Raw genomic sequence first — 15202 nt, 5'->3', positions numbered from 1 at the left:
CTTCTTCATCTCTCTTAAACCACTCCCTTTTTTCCTTTCTTCTTTTTCTTCTTTCGAATCTTTATCGAAAAGAAAAATCAACAAAAAAAACAGGAAAATCCAGAAAAAAAAGTGTCATTTGCTGACAAGCTCTTTTGATTTACGCTCTCTGTGTCGACTTTCTGTGCGGTGAGTTAGCCCACTTGTGCATCTCGTCTTTGCCTCGTCCTTTCTATCAGCGCTTGGTTTTCTATTTCTATTTCTTTGTTTGTCTGAGACTCGAGAATTGTCTGCTACGTTGTTCTGGAGGCTCTGCTGTGAGTCCTGCTAGAGCTGCGCTGTTTGGCGTTCTTTGTCTCTATTATTTGGCTGGTGAAAGCATCAGTTAAAAGAGCCCAGTGTTTCCTCTTAATATTATTCATTCTCTTTCTGTCTTTTCTTATCGGGTCCGTTTCTTTGGTTGTGTGCGAAAGAGGATCTCGGATCAACCCATTGTTCGCACCTCCAACCTGTGACTGGAACACGAAAAAAGAAAACCATTCACTTGCATCCTGCTATTCTGCTGTTTTCCAACCTCCAATTTCTCCATTATACTGATACCTTCTCTTTAGCCAATACCAATCGCAAAAATGTCTGCCGACGCTACCACCAACCCCGCCACTGACATCCCTGTCAACGGCACCCCCGAGACCGCTGCTCCTGCCCCCGAAACCACTGCGGCCGAGAACTCCACCGTTGCTGCCAACCAGCCTCACTCGGCTTCCCTCTATGTTGGTGAACTCGACCCCTCGGTCACCGAGGCCATGCTCTACGAGCTCTTCTCCTCCATCGGCCAGGTCGCTTCCATCCGTGTGTGCCGCGATGCCGTCACCCGCCGCTCGCTCGGATACGCCTACGTTAACTACAACAACACCGCCGATGGTGAGCGCGCTCTCGAGGACCTCAACTACACCCTGATCAAGGGCAAGCCTTGCCGTATCATGTGGTCTCAGCGTGACCCCGCTCTCCGCAAGACTGGCCAGGGCAACGTCTTCATCAAGAACCTGGACAGCGCCATCGACAACAAGGCTCTTCACGACACTTTCGCCGCCTTTGGCAACATTCTCAGCTGCAAGGTCGCCCAGGATGAGTTCGCAAACTCCAAGGGCTACGGTTTCGTCCACTACGAGACCGCTGAGGCTGCCAACAACGCCATCAAGCACGTTAACGGCATGCTGCTTAACGACAAGAAGGTTTTCGTTGGCCACCACATCTCCAAGAAGGACCGCCAGAGCAAGTTCGAGGAGATGAAGGCCAACTTCACCAACATCTACGTTAAGAATGTCGACCAGGAGGTCTCGGACGAGGAGTTCCGCACTATCTTTGAGCAGTTCGGTGACATCACCTCCGCTACTCTCAGCCGTGACCAGGAGGGCAAGAGCCGTGGTTTCGGTTTTGTCAACTTCTCGACCCATGAAAGTGCGCAGGCCGCCGTGGAAGAGATGAACGACAAGGACGTCAAGAGCCAGAAGCTCTACGTTGGCCGTGCTCAGAAGAAGCACGAGCGTGAGGAGGAGCTCCGCAGACAATACGAAGCTGCCCGTCTGGAGAAGGCCTCCAAGTACCAGGGTGTCAACCTCTACGTCAAGAACCTGACGGACGACATTGACGACGAGAAGCTGCGCGAGCTCTTCGGCCCCTACGGTACCATTACCTCCGCCAAGGTGATGCGCGACGCCTCCAACGTCGAGCGCGTCGAGTCTGAGGAGGAGAAGGAGGAGGGCAAGGAGAACGAGAACGAGAACGAGAACGAGAACGAGCAGGAACAGGAACAGGAGCAGGAACAGGAACAGGAACAGGAGCAGGAGCCTGAAGCCGAGAAGGCCGATGACAAGCCCGCTGAGGGTGAAGAGAAGCCCAAGAAGAGGACCTTTGGCAAGAGCAAGGGCTTCGGTTTCGTCTGCTTCAGCAGCCCCGACGAAGCCTCCAAGGCCGTCACTGAGATGAACCAGAGAATGGTCAACGGCAAGCCTCTCTACGTTGCCCTTGCTCAGCGCAAGGATGTCCGTAGAAGCCAGCTCGAGGCCAGCATCCAGGCTCGCAACACCATCAGACAACAGCAGGCCGCTGCTGCCGCTGGCATGCCTCAGCCTGTAAGTTTGGACGCCCCTTTGATATCTCAACACAAACAACTGACACGTCGACAGTACATGCAGCCCGCCGTCTTCTACGGTCCTGGCCAGCAGGGTTTCATCCCTGGCCAGCGTGGTGGTCTGGCTTTCCCTCCCCAGCCTGGTATGGTCATGGGTATCCCCGGTGGACGTCCTGGCCAGTACCCTCCCTTCCCTCAGGGTGGCCGTGGCATGGGTCCCAACCAGCAGATTCCCCCCAACTTCGCTCAGGGTATCCCCATGGGCGCTATCCAGGGCCCCGGTGGCATTCCTAACGGCATGGCCTACCCTCAGGCGATGGCTCAGGTGCAGTTTGGCGGACGTGGCGGACGTGGCGGTGGTCAGGTTCCTAGCATGCCTATGCGTGGTGGATTTGGTGGCCGCGGTGGTCCCATTCAGGGCATGGGCCGTGGCGGTGGTCGCGGACAGAACGCCCCTGCTCAGCCCGCCGCTCAGCCCGAGGCCCCTGCCGCTGGCGGCCTGACCCCTCAGTCTCTCGCCGCTGCCCCCGCCCCGCAGCAGAAGCAGATGCTCGGTGAAGCTCTGTACCCCAAGATCCAGGCCCAGCAGCCTGAGCTGGCTGGTAAGGTCACTGGTATGCTTTTGGAGATGGAAAACACTGAGCTCCTTGGCCTGTAAGTTTTGCCCCCTTTTGAACTATCATCTTACGCGAAAATCATACTAATGATGTCTTAGGCTCGACGATGAGGAAGCTCTCCGCGCCAAGGTCGACGAGGCTCTCAGTGTTTACGATGAGTACATGAAGAACAAGGGCACAGACGGTGAGGCTGGCGAGCCTAAGCTGGAGGCTGCTGCTCCTCAGGAGGGTGAAGAGAACAAGTCGTAAAGAGATTTACATGGACATGCCCGGCACGGAGATGTTGTTTCACGGTTGATGACTCTTTCTGGCTCCCCTTGATTCACGATTTTTCTTTTCTTTCTATTTTCCCTTTTTTTACCCCCTTCTCTCCTGAACCTGATATCCCTCGGTTTCCTAAAAGTTCTTTCTTAGCGGTGTCTAGTGAACGACAGATCTGTTTCACATCCCTTAGCTTTTTCTCTTTCTTCCTGTTCTTCAATCGCGTCAAGAATCATCGATAGCTTCCTACGTTTTCTTTGCTCGGGACGAATTTCTTGCAGAACGGCAAAGAGAAGAAACCTGGACGACGAGATTAAACGACATTAGGATTCGGCAAAAAAACACAAAAAAGACAAAGCGAAGATGGTCTTTCCCATGGAAAGAGGGGGTTATGGCGTTTCTCATTTCTGCGTTTTATGGTCGTATCTTAGGTTGGGTATCTGACAGGAGTGTAATATAGAGTTTATGATTTCCTCGCGGGATCCTGTTTTTTCTTTTGTTTTACCTTTCATGGTAGTTGCAGTATTGCAATCTCAGATATGTTTATCTCACACCGACTTCCAAGCCCAGTTGTCACCACCCCTAGAGCATGCGATATGGATATATACAGCCTACGGAGCTTAGAAAAGCCGTTGACATATAATCACGGTCATCAAATTTCATTATCTAGCTACATAAAACCTCAGATATCGGATCCAGCATCCTTGTCTTATATACCAGCCGGGACTCATGGACTTGCATACCCGGTAGAAATAAATATACCCTTACTCTACCTCCTCAACAACTGTCTTCTCAAGCCCATCCGAAATGTCATTCCGAATCGGCAACTTCTTCGACGCCCTCACAGCATCCCTGATAGACGTTGACTCGCGGAAGATCTGATCAACTTCTTCGAGAGACCGATTCTTGGTCTCAGGGTAGAAGAGGTAGACAGAGGGCGGGATGATGAGCGAGATAACAGCGTAGACGATGTAATACTGGTATCCGATCTGGGCGATTGCGGTGGGTGTTACCATTGCGACGACGAACATCCTGTTTTGAAATAAAGTAATTAGCCATGTTACTTCATATAGATAAGAATGAGGGAGGGGGAAGTACCATAACCACTGATTCGCCGTCGAAATCGACTGCACAGCAACCCGTAGTCTAGCCGGTGCAACCTCTGCGGGATACAAAAAGTTCGCGCCCAGAAATCCCAACGGCAAAAAGAAGTTATATATAAACAGGAACAGTGCTGAGATAATCGATGCCGTCTGATTCCCCACGAACGACGTCGAGACTGCCATAGCAACCATGCACAATCCCATGCCTCCACCACTAATAATGAATGCAGCACGACGTCCGATCCGGTCGATTATGAAGAATCCCACGAAGCAGGAGAGGAACTTCCATGACAATGCGCAGGCAGCGAGGATCTTGGCCAGACTCGCGCTGAGATCAAGATCGTCTTGGAAGATTGTGGGAGTGTAGACGGAGATGAGGGTGCCGCCGCTCATTTGCTGGAAGAACTGGAGGGTAACGCAGAGGAGGAAGCGGTAGAGGAGTTTGTCTTCGTTTTTGGAGAAGACATCTCTGAGGCGGAGGTTGCCGTGGGAGGATTCTTCGAGGGAGGTTTCGATTGAGTGGAGTTCGCTGAGGACTTCTGAGGAGGTGGTGGATTTGTCTCGTAGGTTGGCGAGGGATTGTTGGGCTGAATCGGAGCGGTTGCGGAGGACTAGCCAGCGAGGGGATTCGGGGAGGAAGAAGATGCTGGCCATTATGGTGAAGGAGAATAGGGCTGGGATGGCTAGTGAGCCTCGCCAGGAGGCAGGCTGTTCCTGGATTTGGAAGAAGCCGAAATTCACCCATTGGGTCAGGGCGAATCCGAAGGCGATGAACATGCCGGTCAAGACGACATTGCGTCCTCTTTTATTTGGTGAAGCGCATTCGGATTGCCAGACTGGCACCGTGGCCGCTAGCATCCCGACACCGAATCCTAGAATCACTCTGCCGACGGTGAATTGAGCCAGGGCATAAGCCGTACATTCCAACGCTTGTCCGATCAATGCAATGAGAGCTCCGGTGAAGATAGTGCGACGACGACCGAGAATATCGCCAATCCATGTGCAAATGAGGGATCCGAAGAGGGCACCGATAGTGTAAGAGGCAATCACCGCACCTTGCACTGTTGCATTGTGGGATTTCTGAGCCCCGGTAGTGCTCAAGGTGTCGATAGCAGGAAATTGCCTGGTGCACGACGGGAAATCAACCAAGCCTCCAACTCCAGATTGATTATAGCCGAAGAGAATGAATGACGGACAAGCGACCAAGAAGATCTGGGCGAGCCCAATCCTTTCACCTTGCATATTGTTCATTGGTTTGTGTTATGCTGTCGAGTGTTGTGTTTAGTTTATAAGATGACAGCTTCATGATCAATCGTACAGATAGAGGGATCACAAAAGCAAGATGGTCAGTCTCGGTCGAACCCCGACCCCATATCAGGAATCACGGGGAGATTCGTCAATCCCGCACGGGCCCTGGGGATAACCCACTCAAGTGGGGAGTCTAAAAATGCTTGTCCCAGTACTTTGTTCGCATAATGGAAATGGCAATGTGGAGATTGGTCAGCCGGGGAAAGCAAATGCATCGGGTGCCGTCCGCCGGAATCTGACCGAGCAAACAAGCCTTTGCATCCGGAGTACGGAGGACGGGGTCGGATAACAACTAGAAACTCGGGTATTGCTGACCGAACAGGTCGAAAAGCGAATCAAAATTCGCTGGAGCCTGGAACAAATCCACCATGTTGAGGTCGAAATTTCCCATCCCGCTTAACCCCGGGCCCGGTCCTTGTCCGGGGGTGGAGGATGTGCCATCGGAGAAGAAAAAGAGACGGTTATTATCTACTTCTGTGAAGTCATTGTCTGCAGCAGCGATGTCTGCGGAGGGGATAGCGACGGGGTCGTTGTACGAATTTGCGAGTTCTTGATTTGGTTCCGGTGACTGAGAAACGGGGTTAATTGTGGATTGTTGCTGCTGTTGCTCCTCGGGGTCGGGATTAGGGACCAATGGAGGATGCATCAGTTCTCGTCCGCCTGTGGAATGTGAGGGATTATTGTCGAGTCTCCGCTTCTTGTTTGCATTGGTGGCTGATCCTTCTTCGCCTTCAGCTCGGTGAGGATACCCTTGCGGCTCCTGTGCCGACTGCTGTATGTTGCTGAATAGTAACGATAGTGCTGAATGGCAATGTTTGGCGGTTTCCCATTGCGCAGACATGATATGTAGAAATTCCAAGCACTCGTTTATTTCACTGTTGTGTCGATGAGAATGATTTCCAGAATGGATCAGGATGCATGGAATAAACTTACTGAGAACCCTTGGACAAGACATATTGCTTCAACTGACAGGCGAAAGCAAGGACAAGGCCGGACATCCAGGCAGCAGAAAGGAATCCAGGCCAGAATAATTCCTGTTTTCCATCAACCTGACTTCTCAAGGCCGTGAGAATTCCCCGAGCAGCACCAATGCAGGTTTGTAGCGCAGAACAGAACTCCGGAGTGGATGGGGCAAGAGACAGGAAAGGTCGGTTGATCAAGAGGATTAAATGTTGATAAAGTACAGTAAAAAATGGACCAAAGTCGAATGGCTTATCCGTGGGTGATGATGATGCGGATGATACCGCAGGAATGCTTGCGTCTGCCTTTGCAGGATTTCCTTGTAGTTCTCGTGGAAGGCTGTTCCACCATCTGTGGACGTCTGAGGCCAAAAAGAGAACAGAACTTCGCCTGATGGATCGAACAAGAACAGATTTGTGAAATAATTCCAGTGCTTGACCAGTGAGCTTTCCGGATTCCACGTAGCTTGCTAGAGCGGCTTCCCTTTTGCGCTGGTCCTCGGCTTCCTGGCTTAACATCTTGTCCAGTCTTATGCTTTGACTCGTGATTTTCTCAAAGGGCGTCCTCCCGAATAAGAGTAAGCATTCGGTCCCATGAATCCCAGGAAGATGAACCTCTGGAGCCCCGGGAGGACAGACGTCGATATCTGAGTCTTGAATACCAAGGGGCAGGCCAAGAGCCTGACTCAGGTACCGATCGATCGCATATGCGCACCAGAAGATCCTCTTGCGCAATTGTCGATCATGCGACGAGAGTTCCTTGTACCGGAACGAACAACGATGAAGACCCGCGTGCAGCATGGATCGCAAAATGCAACCACCCACGGTCGACGCAGTTCGAAGCGACATTCTTGCAACTAGATAGAGCTGCGCCGCTAAGAGAGCTTGCAGTGAAGGAATATCGTGTCTGCATGACAATGTGCCCAGTAGGGGGTACATGCTGCTGGGAGATTCGATTTGGGACTCCCGCGGCAAACGGAGATCGGGTCGCAGAAGGCTTGCCAGGTTGAAGACACATTGGAAGACAGTAGTCCAGCACGCATTCCGGTGTTCGAGAGATGGAAGTAACTTAGCGACGGTAATATCCTGCGCGTCTCCCGAATAAAGCAATTCCATAGCCTGCAAAAACGTCGGACCATGCAGAAAAGGGAACAGCGGATGCCACACTTTGAAATACACCATCATAAGCTCCTTCGCCATATCAACCGGAGGAGCACCACCCAAATGCGCAGCCACTGTTGGCGCATATTTCCATGGGCTCACAGTTTCTGAGTCACCGGCCCTGGAAGGCGACGCTACAGTCGAAGCCGGGCCATGGTGCTTATCCCGCGGCGAGTCTTCGCTGCCCACGAGCGTGTCTTCCGGTTGAGGAAAGCCATGCCCAGACGGTGAAGATCCCGCAGATTGATTGAGATTCTGCGAAAAGGCCTGCCGGACGGTGTTGATGAAATAAACACCACTGGAGCTGCCGACGAACTGGCTCTCTTCGTTGGAATGGGCTGTCAAGGAACCCGTTTCTGACGCACCAGGCACGAAATCAGATGATTCCATCCTGACAAGCTCATAATGAGCAATACTGGATTTCCATTAAAGGTAGCTGTCGATGGAGAAAATAGTCTCATTAAACTGCGCGAATTGAAGTCGCGAAGATTTGGTGCTTAGTCAGCGGGTCGTTAACCAGGCTCTCAGACTCTCTAGCCACTATTTTGCTCTGAGCAAAATAGGCGAGAAATAATTAAATCGGCTAAGTTACAGGCGAGATGCATACATTGACTATTAACTTGCATGGGAATGTGGTGATCAATGCATGCATGCATGCATGTGTCTCAGCATTGAGTGCCCGATATCTCAAATTGCCATGTAGGAAAGAAAGTAGAGCATTTGTATCCTAAACTAAACCATACATTGCCATTAGATCACCATGGAAATTCAATCACCATGCGACCATCCTGTACTTGATTGGTCTCCATCAGGGCTATCATTTTGTTGATCTCTTCCAGCCGAAACTTCCTCGGGTTGACCTTGGGCATAATCTTCTTTCGAAGAGAGAAGTCTAAGCATCGCTGTACCCCAGCCTGCCCAGTAGATCTGCATCCGATGATACTGTTTGCTGTCAGTTAAACCTCGTACAAAGGCAGAGTAGAAGAGCATACTGAATAGCCTGGAAGGTGAGTGGGAGAATAGGCAAAGGCACAATCTCCAGAGGGATTCCGGCTGCAATCAACTTCCCCTCCGGTTTTAGAATGTTCATTCCCGTTTCATACGCAGCCGCAGCGCCGGCCGCCACAAACGCAACATCAACAGTGCCATGACCGCTCATCTCAGCGATCTTTTCCTTCAGAGCATCGAGGCCGAGGGAGCGTGTGTTGATAATCCCATCCGCATAATTCTTACTCGCCTCCAACTGGTCATCTCGTACATCAAGAGCGAGGACCTTCCCTCCTAGCGCCCGGACGTATCGAACTGCTAGCTCCCCCAAACCTCCTACCCCGACAACCGCAACCGTCTCACCAGGGCGAATATGGGCTCGCTCCAAACCATCCCAGACAGTGATCCCGGCACAGAACAGCGGCGATAGGGCCGCTGGCGGAGGAATTTCGACACTCGAATCAACACCCGGGCGAGAAATCAGCACCGCACTCGCCGTATCAATCAAGGTATACTCCGCAAAGTTCCCCGGACGATTAATGCCCAATGATTCCCTAGTGGGACAGAAGTCCGGTCCGGCAGTCTTGCATTCATTGCAATTCAGGCACATGTTATGCCACAGGGAGGCTCCCACGAGATCACCTTCCCGAAACCCATGCGGTGCTGCTTCGGGGCCCAGTTTGTCGACGACAGAGACAGCTTCATGGCCCATGATTATGGGGAATATGTTGCGTACTTCGGGGGGGCCGTCACCTGACATAATGGTCAGGTCGGAATGGCATAGTGAGGCGTCCTTGACACGGACTCGTATCTCACGGCCGCTTGGTTCGGGAATGGGAATTTCCTCGATTACAAGGGGGGCTTTTGCCTGGTATATGGTTAGATATCTTGATCTGTAACATATAAAAGGAAGCATACCTGTTTGCAGATTGCGGCTTTCATCATTCCGGCCATGGCGATTGTGTGTAATTGTTGACTATGAACGGGGAACAGAATACGAAGTCTTAAAGAACCATATATTTATACACGGTTTTGTTAGAAGGTTTAGCGTGTGGACACTTCCGTATACAAGGAGGCGAATCGCAATAGTGACGAATCTCGTCTGGATGTTAGCAGTGCCACGCGGAAGGATTATTTGCCCCAGTTGTACAACGTGGGCGAATTGCAACTTGGAAAGTCTTGTCATTTCTCATTTCTCATATGCAGTGATCTAAATCCATTTTATCCATGTGTTTTAAAATCCCGAAAGCAACCACCCTCTATTGTACAGTAGATATGGTAAAAAGAAAATGAAGTAGTCGTCGTCTACGCCACAGTGCGGACAACATCGTCAATGGCCTTCGCAGTATAGCACACGTTCTTGGTGTTCACTGTCATGGTGTTAGCTAATCCAAAGACAAAAAGATAGTATCGCTCGACTTACAACCAGACATGGAAACTCGGCCAGACTGAAGCATGTAGACATGGTGGCGCTCGCGGATGGCAAGGGCTTGGTTCGCAGTCAATCCCGTGTACGTAAACATGCCAATCTAAACACAGTTAGCATCATGATCATAATGACAATGGAAACTAAATTCACCTGAGACAAGATATGCTCCCACGTGCCCGGCGTACCCAGTCGGACCAATTCATCGTACAAAGCCTGTCGCATCGCAATGATTCGTCCGCTCATGTGCTTCAGATCGCCATGCCACTTCTCCCTCAGTTCCTTGGAGCCAAGGACAATCTTGACAATGTCCGATCCACTACGAGGCGCCATGCCGTACTCACTGCGAGCGAGGAGGTTGAGATTCGCCAGAACCGCCTGCGGGACCTTTCCAGTATCACTGGTAGTCACCACATGCAACGCACCGGTGCGCTGACCATAGAGACCGAAGTTCTTGGAGAAAGACTGTGCGACGCAAAACTCGAGTTGGGGGCGGGATTGCAGGAAGTGGCGAATAGCCCAGGCATCCTCTTCGAGATTGCCCGATGCGAATCCCTGGTAGGCGAGGTCGAAGAACGGGAAAAGGCTCTTGGTCTGACAGAGGTTCGCCAGTTGCATCCACTGCTCTTTGCTCGGGTCAGCGCCAGTAGGGTTGTGGGCGCAGGCGTGAAAGATCACAACGTCACCCCCCTTGGCCTCGTTCGCCAAAAGTTGCGCTGTCTCTCCGTAGTTGAAGCATTTGCCTTCGAAGTCGTAGTACGGATAGGTTTTGATCTGCACCTGGGCGAGCTCCCAGATAGCATGGTGGTTGCCCCAGGTGGGTTCGGGGATCCAAACAGTACACGGCTTGAGAGAGCGTGCAAGGAACTCAGCACCCAGTCGGTTCGCTCCAGTGCCAGAGACAGTCTGAATAGACACAATGCGGTCCTTGTCTCCGCGCTGCAGACCCAGTTCGTGCTCCTGGAGGCTGAAAGCCAAATCACGCGCCAAGGGAAGGAAATCCAAGTCACCCTGAATGGCCAGATATTCGTGTCTTCCTTCGTCCCTCTCTCGATGCAACTGTGCCTCCGCCTCTTCAACGACGTTCAAGGGCCATGGGCCTCCATCCTCGGTACGATAGACGCCTATGCCCAAGTTGACCTTGTTGGGGTGGGGGTCGCTGAGGTATTCACCGTGCAGGGCGAACGGTTCATCCTTGGGGGGAATGGAGAGAGAACCAAAGCGAGATTCAGAAGTTGCAGCCTTGCCTAGAGGGTAGAACTGCGGCGAGATAAGGCTGTCCTCGATCTGCGGTGCCATGGCGCTGGAATGGGTTCGAGAGACTTGTCAGTGGAGAGATGTTGAAGAGAGGAAGACTTAAGAGGCCGCAGCTGGTATTTATAATTCTTACCAGGAGCTTCCATTCACTGGTCAATCGCGTCATCTTATATTCACTTTATACAAAGACAGTGAATGAAAAAGAGAGACATCCATTGCTTGGCCTGGGAGATGTTTGCATCAAACTGTCGTCCATGACGCCGACTCCACCATCCACGACATCGCAAGCATGTGGTACGTCATGTTTCGATCTGGAAATTTCCTTATCGCGTACCTGCATGAAAAGAAAAAAGAAGCTAGCCGTATGTAGCTTTCCGAGTGCCAAACTGTCTCAGCGAATCCGTGCTGGATTTTCGGAATTTGGTTCTTTCTCTTTATTTCAAATCATAAAGAAGGAGGAACATGCTTCAAAACAGACCAATCTTTATCTCCTGTCTGACTTCTGCTTAGACCGCCTATTTCTCCGTGTTCGATCGCCAGATCTTGCATAGTGCAGGCCGTTCAGAACAGAACAGTATCGGTACATCGACCAGCCGTCTAGACTCTGGGCAATCGATATCCATGGAACGGCAGACGGCGAGGCCCGTTCTTCTGTCAAAGCTTCCTCCTCGAGACTCCTTGTCTTCGAGTGTCCGATCCCCATAGTGAATAGGTATCCTCGCCTGAAAGCGCCTGTGAACAACCATCAGAGCTCGTGAGGGATTTCCGAATTAACATCTTATGTATTCAAGGCAGAATGTGCTCTTTTAGTGCCTGTTTTCGAGGGGCAAGATATTGGCGAGATAGGACATCACCGGACACCGAGTATGTCTGGAAATGGAATCCGATAAGTCAGCCCTGCTGTACGGCGTCACCATGATGCCCGGACATTATATATTGATAACATACCTAGAAACACGCCTTTATTAGACAAGAAGCCATTTTAACATCGCCATCAGAAGGTTGACTTCTGTCCGTACTCTATACCAGAGGTTGAAGATGGAGCCAGTAAAACCTTCTCGGCTAAACCTTCAGCCGACGCGCCGCTTTTGGCATCACCGTCGACTCGACCTTATAATGGTTGCTTTTCTCTACAGGACATTTCGGTAAATTCTGAATGTACTGGAAATAATTATGCCCCAGTCGAACGCGAAAAAGCCGTCTCGCATCACGATTGCCTGCAACTCCTGTCGTTCGCGAAAGCAAAAGGTATGCTGTCGCAAGACGAATTGGGAATTGAATCTGTTGCTAACTTATCCATAGTGCAGCGGAGGAAAGTGAGTACTGGTCTATCGCTTGCAAAAATATGCAATACTTATAGAGATAGGCCGGTTTGCACGCAATGTCTCGAACATAATCGCCCCTGTGATTGGCCGGAGCAGCTCAAACGGTACGCTCCAGTCGACAAGTATTCGAGACCCGGAGACCGATCTAATAATTCGCAGAGGTCCCGCAAAGGGTTACATTGAAGTACTGGAGAACCGTTTACACGAAACTGAGACTGTGCTGTTGAAAGTGCTGTCGCAGATTTCAGATGCTCAATTGGCATCGACGCTGTCCCGAGATCAATCGAACAGCGCGAATGGCTATTCACCTTTCTCGCGGATGGGGAAAAAGGGAACTGAATATTGGAAGCGGTATCCGTTGGTAACGGCTGAAAATATTCGAGAATGGCAGCAAGATTGCACTCAGGAGATGTCTGGTTCGACTGGTGAGCAGGACAGAGTCCATTCTGAGCCATCAACGAGTACTGCGATTAGCACACACGCGCAAAGATACGAACCAAATCAGGGCGACGCTGGTGCTCGTGGTCGTTACGATGATTCCCTAGAATTCGAGTCCAGAATGGCTCCACCCGAGGCGTCTCACTCTGTGCATACAGCTGCATCTCCACCCCTACGTCTGCAAGAAAATGCAAGCACGGGCCAGTCTAGGAAACGTCAAAGAAGTGCAGGAATGAATGAATCCTGCATACTGAACTCTCCGAGTCAATCACCCCCGGTAGAAGCTCATCATACATCACAAAAGCCCAGCTTATGGACCGGGGCTCCGCCAATCAAATTCCAGAAACAATTTTTGTGGTGATGACAGCTCCACGGCTTCGTCTTTTCCTGATTAGAATATATGTATTGCATTGCGGTACACGTCAACTTTTCACGCGGGAAATTTTAGCCGAGATGGTGCACGTCCAACGTGTTCTCCTTATTTTAGCGCTTCGCAAGCCTCAGATCATTCGCCAATTGGAACAAATGCCATCTGTCACTGAGGTTAGTCCGTGACGATCGAATTCCTATCGGAATCAATCCGGTCCTACGACATGAGCCGCAAAGGGACCTTTGTGTTGTAAATACAAGGTAGTCTAGCTGGCCCCTGCTATAAAATGCTAGTGTCCCATCGTCCGCGGAGTTGATGGCCAAAGGGCCCACACAATGCCATTGAACAAGGTAAAGCACCCGAATACGCACTATACCAAATCACCCTAACCTCAATACCAGGTGATTATAGTCGGCGCAGGCCCCACAGGCCTAATCCTAGGCCTCCTCCTCGCCAGGCAAGGAATCCACGTCGACATCCTCGACGCCGGCGCCACCCTCGACAAGCAGCCTCGCGCAGCACACTATGCCTCTCCCGCAGCCTACGAGCTCGACCGTGCGGGCATTCTCGACGATGTCACGGCCCGCGGAATCAATCACAAGAAAATGGTCTGGAGGAAGATCGACACGGATATAGTGGCTACTATGCGTCTTGATCGTATGCCCGAGGAACGGAAGCGGCATTCTATGGTGGTGCTTCCATTGGGTCAGTTGGGAGAGATTCTGTACGGTCATCTACAGCGGCAAGCGACGGCGAGTGTGAGATGGTCGCATAAGGTCGTTAAGGTTGGTCAAGAGGAGTGTATGGCTTGGGTTGATGTTGAGACGAGGAATGGTAAGAAGAGGTTCGAGGCAGATTATGTTCTTGGATGTGATGGGGCGAATAGTACCGTGCGACGAGAGCTATTTGGACCTGGATATCCAGGCGAGACGTTGAATGCACAGCTCGTTGCTACGAATGTACGTTCCTTTAAACCCCATCCCAGAAATCCCCAACTCACAAACCAAAAGGTCTACTACAACTTCGACCGCTACAACTACACCGACACAAACTTCATCATCCACCCCAAGAACTTCTACATGGCTGCGCGCATTACCTCAGACGGTCTCTACCGCGTAACATACAGCGACACCCCAGGCCTCACGCGCGAGGAATACATCGCGCGCCAACCATCGCGCTATCAGGAAATCCTTCCCGGAAACCCCAAACCAGGCGACTACCAGATCACGAATATCAGCCCGTATCGGATGCAGCAGCGGTGTGCACCGTCGTTTCGAGTGGGACGGGTGGTTCTTGCTGCGGATGCGGCGCATGTTTGTAATCCATTGTACGTATTTCTTGGAACCCGGGAAACTGCAGATGCTAATTTGTGGTGCAATAAAAGTGGCGGTCTAGGTCTCACCGGCGGTATCGCAGATGCAGGCAGTCTCTTCGACGCGCTAATGGGCATCCACCTGGGCCTTTCTGATGATAGCATCTTGGATAAATACAGTGAGGTGCGAAGGAAGACCTGGTCGGATGTGATTGATCCCGCGTCTAGGGAGAATTTCCGACGGCTGCATGAGCAGGAAGCAAATAATGCACGGGAGAACGATGTGTTTTTTAGGCTTTGCGTGAAGGCCGAGGGAGATGAGGGGCTAGCGAGGGAGCTGGCTATGGTGGGTTTGCCCTCTTTTGATGCGATGGTTAGTTGTTGTTCATGCTAATGTGACTAGGGACTGGAGGTGCTGAGACATGACATGACCCAATATTACAACAAAAAACCGGACACTGTCAATGTTAGGAGTAAGCTCTAACTGTCTACAACGAATACCGACCCACGCTTGAAATGTGTACAATCTATTCAATCTATACAAAGGTATCTAATGTTTATACATAAC

The 15202-nt window shown here is 51.2% G+C and overlaps 7 protein-coding genes across 7 annotated transcripts; 3 read left to right on the top strand and 4 right to left on the bottom strand.

The window, feature by feature from the left end:
* Positions 1-608: 608 nt before the first annotated feature.
* Positions 609-2964, top strand: pab1 (polyadenylate-binding protein; the record flags this gene model as incomplete). Its single annotated transcript, XM_022550464.1, has 3 exons — positions 609-2111; positions 2166-2764; positions 2826-2964. Coding segments are annotated over 3 exons (2241 nt in total), but the record flags the coding sequence as incomplete, so codon positions are not given.
* Positions 2965-3752: 788 nt separating this feature from the next.
* ASPGLDRAFT_64754 (sugar porter family MFS transporter) lies at positions 3753-5333 on the bottom strand (the record flags this gene model as incomplete). Its single annotated transcript, XM_022548814.1, has 2 exons — positions 3753-4020; positions 4087-5333. 2 exons carry the CDS (start codon positions 5331-5333, stop codon positions 3753-3755), a joined length of 1515 nt encoding a protein of 504 aa, XP_022403168.1.
* A 358-nt stretch (positions 5334-5691) lies between these two features.
* On the bottom strand, positions 5692-7909 carry ASPGLDRAFT_33386 (transcription factor domain-containing protein; the record flags this gene model as incomplete). The annotated part of the gene is made up of 2 exons (XM_022544304.1): positions 5692-6274; positions 6333-7909. 2 exons carry the CDS (start codon positions 7907-7909, stop codon positions 5692-5694), a joined length of 2160 nt encoding a protein of 719 aa, XP_022403167.1.
* A 124-nt stretch (positions 7910-8033) lies between these two features.
* ASPGLDRAFT_166709 (uncharacterized protein) lies at positions 8034-9635 on the bottom strand. The gene is made up of 3 exons (XM_022542632.1): positions 9425-9635; positions 8512-9374; positions 8034-8461 (listed from the first exon to the last, which is right to left on the bottom strand). Exons 1-3 carry the CDS (start codon positions 9458-9460, stop codon positions 8275-8277), a joined length of 1086 nt encoding a protein of 361 aa, XP_022403166.1. The 5' UTR covers positions 9461-9635; the 3' UTR covers positions 8034-8274.
* Positions 9636-9811: 176 nt separating this feature from the next.
* ASPGLDRAFT_121931 (putative aspartate aminotransferase) lies at positions 9812-11231 on the bottom strand (the record flags this gene model as incomplete). The annotated part of the gene is made up of 3 exons (XM_022540278.1): positions 9812-9876; positions 9930-10035; positions 10086-11231. 3 exons carry the CDS (start codon positions 11229-11231, stop codon positions 9812-9814), a joined length of 1317 nt encoding a protein of 438 aa, XP_022403165.1.
* A 1131-nt stretch (positions 11232-12362) lies between these two features.
* Positions 12363-13313, top strand: ASPGLDRAFT_23667 (Zn(II)2Cys6 transcription factor domain-containing protein; the record flags this gene model as incomplete). Its single annotated transcript, XM_022543311.1, has 4 exons — positions 12363-12437; positions 12492-12505; positions 12550-12618; positions 12674-13313. 4 exons carry the CDS (start codon positions 12363-12365, stop codon positions 13311-13313), a joined length of 798 nt encoding a protein of 265 aa, XP_022403164.1.
* A 344-nt stretch (positions 13314-13657) lies between these two features.
* Positions 13658-15118, top strand: ASPGLDRAFT_33382 (FAD-dependent oxidoreductase; the record flags this gene model as incomplete). Its single annotated transcript, XM_022544303.1, has 5 exons — positions 13658-13672; positions 13724-14281; positions 14333-14649; positions 14707-14980; positions 15038-15118. 5 exons carry the CDS (start codon positions 13658-13660, stop codon positions 15116-15118), a joined length of 1245 nt encoding a protein of 414 aa, XP_022403163.1.
* Between the last annotated feature and the right edge of the window lie 84 nt (positions 15119-15202).

The sequence above is a fragment of the Aspergillus glaucus genome (assembly GCF_001890805.1).
Source record: "Aspergillus glaucus CBS 516.65 unplaced genomic scaffold ASPGLscaffold_5, whole genome shotgun sequence".
Classification (NCBI taxonomy): Eukaryota; Fungi; Ascomycota; class Eurotiomycetes; order Eurotiales; family Aspergillaceae; genus Aspergillus; species Aspergillus glaucus.
This window is presented reverse-complemented; position numbering and strand designations above follow the sequence as displayed.

Excerpts from the sequence above, each read along its gene's own strand:
- ASPGLDRAFT_166709 (XM_022542632.1), bottom strand. The coding sequence starts at position 9,460 with ATGGCCGGAATGATGAAAGCCGCAATCTGCAAACAG. Across the intron at positions 9,375-9,424 it reads AAGCCGCAATCTGCAAACAG|GCAAAAGCCCCCCTTGTAAT; the intron begins GTATGCTTCCTT and ends ACCATATACCAG. Across the intron at positions 8,462-8,511 it reads CTCACCTTCCAGGCTATTCA|TATCATCGGATGCAGATCTA; the intron begins GTATGCTCTTCT and ends GACAGCAAACAG.